The 12,577-nt window shown below is 38.6% G+C and overlaps 2 protein-coding genes across 2 annotated transcripts; both read left to right on the plus strand.

The window, feature by feature from the left end:
- Window positions 1-1,119: 1,119 nt before the first annotated feature.
- LOC111484956 lies at window positions 1,120-5,448 on the plus strand. Its single transcript, XM_023131623.1, has 9 exons — window positions 1,120-1,458; window positions 2,034-2,107; window positions 2,281-2,431; window positions 2,537-2,610; window positions 2,695-3,294; window positions 3,378-3,968; window positions 4,054-4,266; window positions 4,345-4,491; window positions 4,569-5,448. Exons 1-9 carry the CDS (start codon window positions 1,425-1,427, stop codon window positions 4,755-4,757), a joined length of 2,073 nt encoding a protein of 690 aa, XP_022987391.1. The 5' UTR covers window positions 1,120-1,424; the 3' UTR covers window positions 4,758-5,448.
- Window positions 5,449-6,713: 1,265 nt separating this feature from the next.
- Window positions 6,714-12,108, plus strand: LOC111484908 (2-oxoisovalerate dehydrogenase subunit beta 1, mitochondrial). The gene is made up of 13 exons (XM_023131552.1): window positions 6,714-7,078; window positions 7,716-7,827; window positions 7,966-8,001; window positions 8,100-8,159; window positions 8,240-8,297; window positions 8,395-8,492; window positions 9,220-9,309; window positions 9,390-9,458; window positions 9,557-9,643; window positions 10,340-10,435; window positions 10,537-10,614; window positions 11,690-11,776; window positions 11,866-12,108. Exons 1-13 carry the CDS (start codon window positions 6,915-6,917, stop codon window positions 11,899-11,901), a joined length of 1,071 nt encoding a protein of 356 aa, XP_022987320.1. The 5' UTR covers window positions 6,714-6,914; the 3' UTR covers window positions 11,902-12,108.
- Window positions 12,109-12,577: the final 469 nt, after the last annotated feature.

Consider the following 12,577-nt stretch of genomic DNA (forward strand, 5'->3'; position numbering starts at 1 on the left):
TGGAGGTTTGGGCTCTAGAAGGATTTGGTGTTGCTCATATTTTACAAGAGATGCTTACTTATTCTTAAATAGAAATTTCGGAAGCTTTTTCCATATGAAATATTAAAAAGTTAGATTATACATTTCGATGGAGATGATCTTTCAATGTTATTTGTTTAGAAATTTCTGTCCTGCTCGGGGTTTTAGGCTCGGATGCAGACTTCTCTAAGAAAGTGATAAGTTTTCAATATAAGAAAACGTGAACCGTGCAAAACTCTACTAACGAAAAACTATTTTACAAGTGAATTGCTCCAAACTCAACACGAAAGTGTACTGTTTTGCATGATTTTGGAAATTCAAATCACTATCTCCCTTCTCGAGTATGAACGCGTTTTACATTAAATTGAAATAAGTGTTGTATGAATTCTTCGAGATCAAATAGAGTATATTTCTTTTAGGTCCTTACAGGCCTCTTTCAATGTTATTTGTCTAGAAACATCTGTCGTACCCGGGTTTTTAGGTATGGACGCAGACTTTTTTTAAGAGAACGATAAGGTTTCAACATGAGAAAACACGAACCGTGCAAAACCCTATTGATGAAAAACTATTTTACAAGTGAATTGCTCTAAACACAACACGAGTACGGTTTTGAAAATTCAAATCTCTATCTCCGTCTATGGAGTCGGACAATGACTTTGTTGAGGTGAGGTGAGGTCTGAATTGGAGAGGCTTAATGGCCAAGTCTCGAAATCCAGGACAGGGAAAACCCTATCCGGGATAAGGACAGCCTGTCCTTTATTGGAACACGTTTTTGGCTTCCAGAATTGGGATTAGTGGGAAATCCTATCCCAGATAGGGACATCCCTGTCCTTTCCCAATTAGGTTTTCCTCCGCTAAGTGGCAACAACTCCACCACGTTCTTCTTTTCCATCCCGACCCTTATTCTCACCCGTTCTCACATCACCCACCAATCAAACCCTCGCTTGACTTCCTCTAGTCTTCCACTTTGTATCCCTATACCACTAAGAACCCGCCACGTGGGGAATCCATCCAATGGAAAGCTAAGAGAAATCACCCGCGGGTGAGGGTTTAGGTTCGAAAGAACTGAAGCCATGGTGTGTGCTATTTGAATCACCGTTTTGGACATTCAAAACCCTCTTTTTTTGTTCCCGAAACCCAGAAGAAACCCTCTGGCGGCTGCGAGACCCGTTGGTTCCTCTTCGCCCCCATCTCTATCCTTTTTACTCATCTCTCTCTCTTTATTTAGGGTTTTTTTTCCCTTTGATTTTCATCTCTTTAAACCCTTAAATCCCCTCCTACCCAGTTCTTCGTTCTGGGATTTTAGGGTTGTTTTCTGTTCATTTTTATATCAGTCCGTCAGCCACTTTTGTTTGCTCTATATCCCCTTCGTTTGCTTTTGTCTCAGCTCACCGAGATCTACTTCCATGGCTACCGTTGCTTCACCTCCTTCTACGGATCGTATCCTTACTCTCGTATTTCATATGGGTTTTCTGTTTTGTAAATTTTTGTGACTACCCTTTTTCTTCTTTACTCGAATTGGATCTCTGTTTTTGGTTCTTGTTGGTTTTGATTTGTAGATCTGTGGTGAGATTTTGTTCTTCTGTTGATTATGGATGTGCTTGTGTGGGTTTGCAGTTGTGGTGGTTTTCTTTTACTGGGTTTGGGTTTTTTGTCTGTTGGGATTAGAGATTATTGGGGAGTTAATTTTTGTTAGGAAGGTTTTGTATTTGGGTCTGTTTGATCTATTGTGTATTTGCTGAAAGTATGTCATGGGTTTGCTTTTTTGTTGATTCAATCTTCGTTTACGTTTAAATGATGGAGGTTTCTGTGCTGTTTTATGATTGGATCTGATAGATTTTCGCATATTTCTCGATGATTTCCTTCTCGCGTGTGTTAGTATCGAATTTAATATCGGATTTGAACGTTAAAATTATGTTTTTCTTCTTGTTTTGAACGTCTTTTGGAGATTCTGGACTGTATTGATTTTGTGGCCACAAAGTTTGTGTATCCTTTACTTCTGATTTTTACAAAAGCTGCAGATTTGCTGCAGAAGTTATCATTGGATGCTCAGGCCAAACCTGTTGAGATTCCAGAGCCAACGAAAAAGGTACTTCCTAGATTTGGAGCTGAAGTTCTGTGTTCTTGTAGATGTCTTGCAAGAAAATTGAAGTGTTCATAGAAATTTCCTGTTTCAAATTCTGTCTTTCGTGTCAAATCTATCAACTTAGGTGGAGTTGGTGAGATTTAATGAGCTGATTCTTGAAAATTTTGTTTGTGCAGCAATCCGCTAATCAATATGGCTCCATTGATTCTGGCAATTCTGCTATTAGTCAGATTCCAAATGAACGGTCTGTGACTCCATTTTTACAGGACTTCATGGATCCAAGCATGTGCTATCTTCCTAATGGATATCCATCTTATTACTATGGAGGTATGTTGATATGGATGCTAGAATTTGAGTACTCAAGGGAGTTTCGAATGATATCCATCTGTTTTTTGCTTTGTGATATTTAACTTTTTGAAGGTTGTATTGTAGGTTTTGATGGGACTGTTAATGACTGGGATGATTATTCAAGATATACGAATTCAGATGGGGTTGAAATGACTTCTGTAAGTTTTTGCAGCTACTACGACAATGAATTTCTTCGACAACGTCTTTTGTTATCAAATTGTGACTTCTGCTATGTTCTTCAGGGAGTTTATGGGGATAATGGATCTCTTATGTATCACCATGGGTATGGATATGGACCCTATGGTCCTTATTCACCTGCGGCGTCTCCGGTTCCCTCTATGGGGAATGACGGTCAGCTGTATGGACCTCAGCACTATCAATATCCTCCATATTTTCAGCCTCTTACTCCAACCAGTGGGCCTTATAATCCTAGTCCCACAGTTCCTCCAACCCAGGGAGACATTTCTACCTCTGCAGCCACTGAGCAGAAGCCGGTTCCAGTTGAAACGGCTAATCCAAATGGTAATGGCTTGACAAATGGTGGGGGAACAAAGGGAAACAATGTTGCAGCTCCCTTAAAATCTACTTATCAAAATTCAACATTTGGTTCGAATGCGTATGCAAGGAGTGCTATGCCAGGACATATTCCTACGTCGGGTTATCAGGATCCCAGATATGGTTTTGACGGGTTGAGGTCTCCTTTCCCATGGTCGGACGGTCCACTGTACTCAGATGGACAGTCCAGGCTTGTCAACAACTCTAATATCACCTCTTCTATCTCAAATGCGAACAACATACAGTCTTCAAGGAATCCAAGTTTCCGTCCTGGCTCTCACTATGTTGTAAGCATTATGGGCATTATATTTCTACTTTTATCTCTTTTACAGTATTAAATGCTCATCATCTAATATATTTCGTTCTTCAGGGTTATCCTGATCCTAGACCCATGTCAGGAATGAATACCACCCAGGGTTACTTGAATAGGATGTACCCCAATAAGTTGTACGGTCAATTTGGAAACACGGTCAGATCTGGTGTTGGGTTTGCCTCACATGGTTATGATTCACGATCAAATGGACGTGTGTGGCTTGCAGTGGATAACAAATACAAGCCCAGAGGACGAAATGGTGGTTATTATGGATACGGAAATGAGAACATGGATGGTTTGAACGAGCTGAATAGGGGACCCAGAGCCAAGGGTAGCAAGAACCAGAAGGGATTCGTGCCTGTTCTAGCGGTGAAGGGACAGCTTCTACCGCCTATGAATGCAACCGAAGAGGAAGAAAAAGATAAGGTGTCTACTCCAGACCGAGACCAATACAACAAAACAGATTTTCCCGAGGAATATGTTGAGGCCAAATTCTTTGTTATTAAGTCGTACAGCGAAGATGACGTGCATAAAAGCATCAAGTATAATGTTTGGGCTAGCACACCTAATGGAAACAAGAAACTTGATGCTGCATACCAGGAAGCTCAAGAGAAGGCTGGCGGTTGCCCTGTTTTTCTTTTCTTTTCGGTGTGTATTTGTCCGAGATAGTTAATCGTTACTTCCTTTTCGGGTCTTTTTCTTGCGTTTGATATTGTGTTCGTTTTTTTTATAGGTCAATACCAGTGGGCAATTTGTTGGCCTTGCTGAGATGGTAGGACCGGTGGACTTTCAGAAGAACTTGGAGTACTGGCAACAAGACAAATGGAACGGCTGTTTCCCTGTTAAGTGGCATATTGTGAAGGATGTTCCCAACAGTCTATTAAAACACATTATTCTTGAGAACAATGAGAACAAGCCTGTTACCAATAGCAGGGACACACAGGAGGTAGCTATTCTCGTATACTTAATTCGATTCGTTGTTAATCTTATTCGTTACGGTACTGAAGAACACGTTCGTTTGTAGATCAAGCTGGAGCCTGGACTTAAGATGGTAAAGATCTTCAAGGAGCACGCGAGCAAAACATGTATTTTGGACGATTTTGGTTTCTACGAAACCCGACAAAAGACTATCCAAGAGAAGAAAGCCAAGCAACAGCAGTTCAAGAAACAGGTAAGAACATGTCTCAACTCGGTATCGAGAAACTCTTTTGCCTCTGTTCATGGCGTTTAACAGTTCTAGCAATGCAGGTTTGGGAAGGAAAGCCTATTGATGAGAAGAAGGAAGTTTCGGATGTAGTAGTGGACGTGAAAATACCAAAGCCAGTTGAAGCCTCAGACGATTTAGTAAAGGAGGAGACAAAGATCTCTGAGAATGGATCAGTGACGACAACAACAGCAGCATCAGAGAAGAGAAGTGGCGTAGCAAATGGATACTAAGTGCACGGGGTCAGTCGAGCCGAGCCTTCTTCTTCTTCCTTCCTCCTCCCTGCAGTTTATAATGGAGCTTCTTGTCGTCGGAACAAGGAGCTTTGTCAGAAGTTTTGCTGCTTTGGATATATAAAAAAAAAAAAAAAAAAAAAAACAAGCTACTGGCTAGTTCTTCTCTCCATACTTATTTTGGCTACAATTAAGGAATATGTGTTCTTGCTTTGCTAGTCTCCAGAATGAATCCACAATACTACTACTGATGATAATGATTTTTAGATTTTTAGAAAAATCAGTGGTGGTGAGAGCTGAGTTATTATGATGACGACGATGACGATGAACGATGCTGCCTCGTTTCGTTACACATCTGGTCTTCTTTTTCGAGTCTGTTGTGGCGTTTTAACCGGGTTTTGGTTTCTAGAGGATCTTAGCTTTTTTCTTCCCTTCTTTAGTTTTTTTTTTCCCCATATCTATTAAGATCTATCAAGTTCTTCTTCCCTTCCCTTCCTCCTTTGTTCTAAGCTGGTTTTTGTTCTTCACTGTTCTTAGTTTTTTACTTCTGGGTTTGTCAATTTCCTGTCTTGTACATCTCTAGATCTGGCAACAAAGTTGTTTGGTTTGCTGCTGCTGCTGTTGCTGCTGCCGCCATCTGTATCAGTAAAAGAGCTAGATGGAAAGCAAGTTTGGAAATAGTTTCATATAATCCTTCCTTTCTTCAATCAAATCAGATCAAATCCTTTTCTCTTAGATTTTTATTTTCTTGTTCTCTCCTTTTCTGTCTGGTTTGGCTTTAAACTATGAACATGGCAGCCGCCGCAGCAGCGACTTCAACAATGTAGCAGCTAACAAGTACTCGTATTTTATGTAGTTTATGTAGTTGAATTACGAATTTTAAAAAACTCAAAATGACTATACTTTGTGAAGTTTCATTTAGATCAATTTGAACTGCAAACTTAACTGTCGCTTTTAAAACTCAAATTGATCTACAAACTGATCCTCCTATTGGTGTCGTGTTCTTGTTTGTTCCATCTTCGTAACTGGATCCTCGATTAGCCAAAACTGTAAAGATCGAATCAATAATCACCCTTACTCTAAAAAATTGTAAATTAGATACATTTTAAAATAATATAAGGGATGAATAAACCTAAAGCCATATTTAATTCTTTTTATAATTAAATATTTTCTTAGTTAAAATACATGTTTTAAGGAGTTAGAATTATATTTATATTGATTATTGAATATTAATTTATAAATATTTATGTCTGTTATTATTACTCAATAAAGATTATTTAAAGTAGTTTGAATGTATGAAATCATTTTAATTGAATATATCTAATATCAGCTTAAATACTTCAAAATATAGGTTAGTTATAATAAATTTTAATTATTTAATTGTATTAAATAATTTATGATTTTTTTAATATTTTGTATAGTTTAAAGAAAATGACATAGATGAGGGCAGGGATGTACATTTAACCCGACAACTTGGACCAATTTAACCCGAACTAAATAAAAATATATAAAATATATTAAAAAAATTAACCATAATGGTAGGTTTGCCAAAGTGGTACTTCGTCCTAACCTAAATTACTCACAAGCAAGTTGAACTATGTGAAAAATTTTCGGTTGGATTACCCAACCAACCCGAACCCAAACAACTCCGACCATGTACACCAAAAGAGAAAGAGGGGTATTTTGGGCATTTACAAGCACATTTTACCACTAATGGTTTTAAATATTTTTTATTTTGGGTTAGTTTCAACAAATTTCCAATTTATTCATACCATTAATGAAAAGGACAAAATAGACATTTGACTATGTGGGACCCACAATAATAATAAGTGAATTTTGGAAATTAAGAGAGTAAAAAAAAAAATTATTACATTTTTAATTTTTTTAGTAATTTGATCATCTTTCTATTGATTATTTAATATTCAACGGCTTTTATAAGTTAATAATTATGAATTTCAAAGACGCAAGGGACAGAGTTTCGTCGTGTCAGCAGCTGTTACATTGGATAATCTCGTGACCCCTCTTTTTTTTTAATTTTTTCTTACAAATTTTTTTGTTGAGTGTTCGATTCGGTATTATCTGTTTGAAGCTTTTCCAGTTCATTGGTAGGCATAAAAACGTGTGAAATCAAGTCACAATTCGTTCATCTCTTCCAAAATGGTATCGATTTTGAGGAGATCGCCGAAACTGTTGAGCTCCATTTGTAGGCGGCAATTTTCTGCTTCCTCTGATGGAAATCTTACGAGCCATGGAGGAAAATCTATGAATCTGTATTCTGCTATCAATCAAGCGCTTCATATTGCCCTTGAAACTGATCCTCGGTGTGTTTCTTTAATACGCTTTTTCGTTTTTTGGTTTGTGATCGCCTGTAGTTTTGATAAAATCTTCTGTGATTCTGTGTTGCTTTTTTCGCAAATGGTTGTGGTTTTTTCTTTGATGAGTTTGCTGGGTTTTTCGACTTTCTGCTGTTTGGTTTCTGTTTTGCTTGAGATTTTTGAGTTGTTAGCTAGTGAGAGCTTGCATGGAAATGAAAGTGAAGGAAATTTGATGAAATCTTAAGAGCTTTATTTGGATTTGATCGGACGATTCTTCCACAGATTGATGAATCTTGCAGAACTGTTAATTTCTGAGCGTGTTCTTTCTGTTCTTCATGTGATTAAATCTTGGGGCAACAGTGACCTATCAGTTTGGCATTATCTTGCCATCTTGTTTGGTAGGAAGAAACCTATCAGTTGTTTTGGTAAGTTTTTGGTAGGAAGAAACCAAAGATATTTCAGAGGAGGTCGAGAGATTTCAGATATTGTTCTTCGTTCTAGGGCGTCCTGTTCGAGTTCTTCTATATAAACATATATGTGTTTCATGAATCGGAATTGAGCTATTTTCTTATCACCCTTTGTTAACTGTTTAATGTTCTGGTAGCAATTTTGTTGTTTAAGAACAATATACTTCTACATTCAGTTCTTATGTGTTTGGAGAAGACGTGGGCTTCGGTGGGGTCTTCCGTTGCACAACTGGATTAGTGGATCGATATGGAAAAGATCGAGTTTTCAATACCCCTCTTTGTGAGCAGGTAGCCTACTGGTCGACTTTGAAATTTTGGAGGTCGATATGATAGTACAGCCATTGTTCTTCCTAGTAATATCATGTGATCAATATTCTATTATCGAGTATATGTGAAAAGCTTCATTTTAACTCATTTTTAATACAGGGAATTGTTGGCTTTGGCATTGGTCTTGCAGCAATGGTAATTTTGAGGAATTTGCATACTTAGCCATGTGATGGAATTTCTTTGTTTCTCACATCTTTTCCCTCTTCTAACACGGAAGTCGTTTCACGTGGTAGGGAAATAGGGCCATAGCAGAAATTCAGTTTGCAGATTACATTTATCCAGCTTTTGATCAGGTAAGCTTTCAACTTCGTTGTAATTCTTCCTCCTGCCATCTTGTTTGGCATTATCTTGAGAAAAGTTTTGGCCTTCGTAGATAGTTAATGAAGCTGCAAAGTTCAGATATCGTAGCGGAAATCAGTTCAATTGTGGTGGTAGATTTCCCCATCTCTTTGCATACAGCCAACTTCTTTCATGTTTACTTTCTTGTTATTGGCCCTTCATGTCACGCTTATTTACGAATCCTCTCAGGTTTAACAATTAGAGCACCATATGGAGCTGTTGGTCATGGTGGTCATTATCACTCACAATCACCTGAAGCTTTCTTCTGTCATGTTCCTGGAATCAAAGTTTGTTTCCATCTTCTGCTAATTTGTCTTGATAAGTTTTAGGTCTTTTCAGTACTTTGTGACAAATATGTAACAATCCAAGCTCACCGCTAGCAGATATTGTCCTCTTTGGCCTGTTATGTATTGTCGTCAGCCTCACGGTTTTAAAATGTGTCTACTAGGGAGAGGTTTCCATACCGTTATACGGAATGTTTCGTTCCCCTCTCCAACCGATGTGGGATCTCACAATCCACCTCCTTGGAGGCCCAATGTTCTCGCTGGCACACTGCCCGATGTCTAGCTATGATACCATTTGTAACAGTTCAAGATCATCGCTTGCAGATATTGTCTTTTTGGCCCGTTATGTATCGGCGTTAGCGTCATTTATAGATTAAGGAGCCTTCATTTATGACCCATATGTTGGCAGCCAATGTATTGGCAGAGGGTCTTCTGACGAGCAAAGAATAGAGTTTTTATGATCCAAAAGTTAGCATCCCTATCTGACCGTAAAACCAGCAGTCATTTTGAAGAAGTTCAGAACTGGAGGAAAGGGGGACAGAATTTCACCTCTCTTACCTCTAGTTTGTAGACCATGCCATCTTTTCTTGCAGCCGTGTAGTCTCAATCATTTCTTGTAGAATAACTTAACTTAGGACGTGTCTCTGTTATTTTGCTATTATATTAACTTCATTGCATGAATTATTACTTTTTTGGAAAACCATAATTTTATCGTTTTCATGCTAAACAGGTTGTCATCCCTCGAAGTCCATACCAAGCCAAGGGATTGCTACTTTCATGCATCCGTGATCAAAACCCTGTTGTATTTTTTGAGCCCAAGGTATGAAAACTTTTCTAAGTTGTTTGGATCGATGTTTGTCCAGAAGTTGGGATGAAAATATTTTGCGCGTTCGTCTTCAGTTGCTTTACCGTTTGGCTGTTGAAGAAGTTCCTGAGGATGACTTCATGTTGCCTCTATCAGAAGCAGAGGTTTGATCTCATCTCTTTTCATGTTCTAATTATTTATGAATAATTCCATAGTGCATTAATAACGCAATGTTTGATAAACCTGAAAATGTGATATTCAGGTGATCCGAGAAGGCAGCGATATTACATTGGTTGGTTGGGGAGCGCAGCTTTCTGTTATGGAACAGGCCTGTATTGATGCTGAAAAAGTAAATCTCTTTACTTTTTTTCTGGTATCTGTATTTTATGACAATGAAATTTTATATGCATCTGAATGGCAGGCTGAATTTCTTTCACTATTTTACTTACCGGTGTAAAAGGAAACCTTTCCATCTCGCTCTCCTTAGCTTTCAACTTATGTTCTCCCATCCGTTCATGCGTCGTTATTTTTTACTTTTATTTAGTAATTGGGTTGGGTCTCTATCCCGTGCATTATGTACCCTTGGCCCACTCTACTAATTTCCAGGGAGGCTTCATGTAACAGCCCAAGTCCAAGCCTACCGCTAGCCGATATTGTCCTCTTTGGGCTTTCCCTTTTGAGTTTTCCCTCATGGTTTTTAAAATGGTCTGCTAAGGAGAAGCTTCCACACCCTTATAAAGAATGATTCCTTCTCTCCAACGATGTGGGATCTCACTATCCACCCCTCTTCGGGGCCAGCGGTCCTCGTTGGCACTCGTTCCCTCTCCAATCGATATAGAATCACACACTTCAAGTTCATATATAGTTAAAATGATATTAAAATGGTGAAGCTTAATTACTGTAGGATGAAAGCTATGCAACATTCAATCTGAAACTTTGAAGAATGTGTGTAAACTGTTTACTTCTTAGATTTCAGTCTGTGAAGTTGCTAGGATCCGAGAACATAATCAACTAATGATCTCGGTTTGCTCGATATATATTGCAGGATGGAATCTCCTGTGAACTGATAGATCTGAGAACTCTAATGCCATGGGATAAGGAAACTGTGGAGGCCTCAGTTAAGAAGACTGGGAGACTTCTTGTAAGTTATATTTTCTTTTCTTTATAACAAGCTTCCTGAGAAGTGAGTACTTTAACTGAAACAGATATAGATTTATTACTAATCTCCATTTCTATCTGTAGATTAGCCATGAAGCTCCGGTTACTGGAGGCTTTGGTGCTGAAATATCCGCTTCCATTGTTGAACGCTGCTTCTTACGGGTGAGTGCGGATTTTCAGCATATTTCTATTGGTAAAAGTACATTTTTAAAAAGATTAGGAATCAAAACAGAGAGATGAATTTACTCCCTCGCTGATTAGAGAGCGGCAGGTAACTATCCCGCCCTCCACCTGAACAGACAAAGCATGGAATATAATCTCTCCCTCCCCTATGTAAATACTCCAACATTCCATTCGTGGCCCTCCCGTTGTAACAACCCAAGTCTACCGCTAGCAAATATTGTCCTCTTTGGATTTTCCTTTTCGGGCTTCCTCTCAAGGTTTTTAAAACGTGTCTACTAGGGGGAGGTTTCCACACCCTTATAAAGAACGCTTCGTTCCTCTCTCCAACCAATCCGGGATCTCAAAATTCACCCTCCTTCAGAGATCAGCGTCCTCACTGGTACTCGTTTTCTCTCTTCAATTGATATGGGATCTCACTATCCATCCCCTTTGGGGCCTAGCGTTCTCGTTGGCACACCGCCCGGTGTCCACCCCCTTCGGGGCTAGCGTCCTCGTTGACACACTGCCCGATGTCTGCTCTGGTATCATTTGTAACAGCTCAAGCCCATCACTAGCAGATATTGTTCTCTGAGTTTTTCCTTTCAAGCTTTCCCTCAAAGATTTAAAATGTGTCTGCTAAGGAGAGGTTTCCACACTCTTATAAAGAATGTTTCGTTCCTCTCTCCAACCGATGTGGAATCTCACAATCCACCACTTTTTGGGACTCAACGTTTTCACTAACACTTATTCACCTCTCCAATCAATGTGGGATCTCATAGTAACAAGCCTGGCTTGGGTGAATTTCCCTTTGTACTCGTCCTAGCGTACTGGATGGTAATCGGTGGCCTAACATCACATTTCTCTTTTGAGTAGGCTAAGACCTTTTATCACACACCCCCAATCCAAGGAACCTTAAATTCTAGTTTGAAATTTGGAAGGTGAAGGCTTGTCCAAAGAACATGAACAATGGCTTGTAGAAAGCAACTAGTTTTATGGATATACTATGATTTCTTACTTTTGTTTGAGTACTCTATACAAGTATAGCAGATAAAATGAGTATCTCTCTCTCTTGTAGTTGGAGGCCCCTGTTTCCAGAGTTTGTGGATTGGACACTCCATTCCCTCTTGTGTTTGAACCTTTCTACATGCCTACTAAGAACAAAGTAAGAGACTACCTTCCATCTTCTTGTAAAAGATTTGGCAAAATGTTCATTCCTAACCAATACATTACCTTTCTCTCTGGCTGGTGTAGATATTGGATGCCATCAAAGCAACTGTAAAGTATTAGATCAAAAAATGGCTGCTTTAAAGCAGACAACAAGAAATGTTCTTCATTCCATCAGTCTCTATCGATGAACTAGACGATGTAGCCTTGATGATGTCCCATTGTTGGTGGTGGCTGTAAGGGCCTTCTCATGTTGAATAAGATAATTTGAGTCCATGATGTCTAGATATCAAGATCCATGGCAGTAAAAAGTTATTATATTTATGAGAGATATATTTACCTTTAGAAATAAATAAATGCTTCAAGAAAATGCAAACTTACTCTTTTTTTTTTTTTTTTAACCTTTACATGTACCCATCCGTTACTTATTCATTGAAATGATTAATGAGTTAAATTTAGTGCCAAAAAATTCATTTATCATTTGTTAATCCATTTATTAATCCAATAAAAGTATTTTTCCACCACCTCATTATAATTTTAATCCATTTATTTGACTGGTCGGGAACACGTGGATCGATTTAAGCCCGACAAGGAACACGTAGATCCAAAAAACCAAAAAACGTGGCTTGAGAACAATTTCTTCTTAATAGCAGAGAAAGAGAGTCCAATCTCTAAAATAGAGCTTAGTCTCTCCATAGTAATATATACTACGACTCTCCATAGTATATACGACGACTCTGACTTGAGAAGAGAAAATGATGCTCGATATGTTGTGTGGGCTGGAGAGAGAAGCTCTCAA

The sequence above is a fragment of the Cucurbita maxima genome, unplaced genomic scaffold (genome assembly GCF_002738345.1).
Source record: "Cucurbita maxima cultivar Rimu unplaced genomic scaffold, Cmax_1.0 Cma_Scf00010, whole genome shotgun sequence".
In the NCBI taxonomy this organism is placed as follows: domain Eukaryota; kingdom Viridiplantae; phylum Streptophyta; class Magnoliopsida; order Cucurbitales; family Cucurbitaceae; genus Cucurbita; species Cucurbita maxima.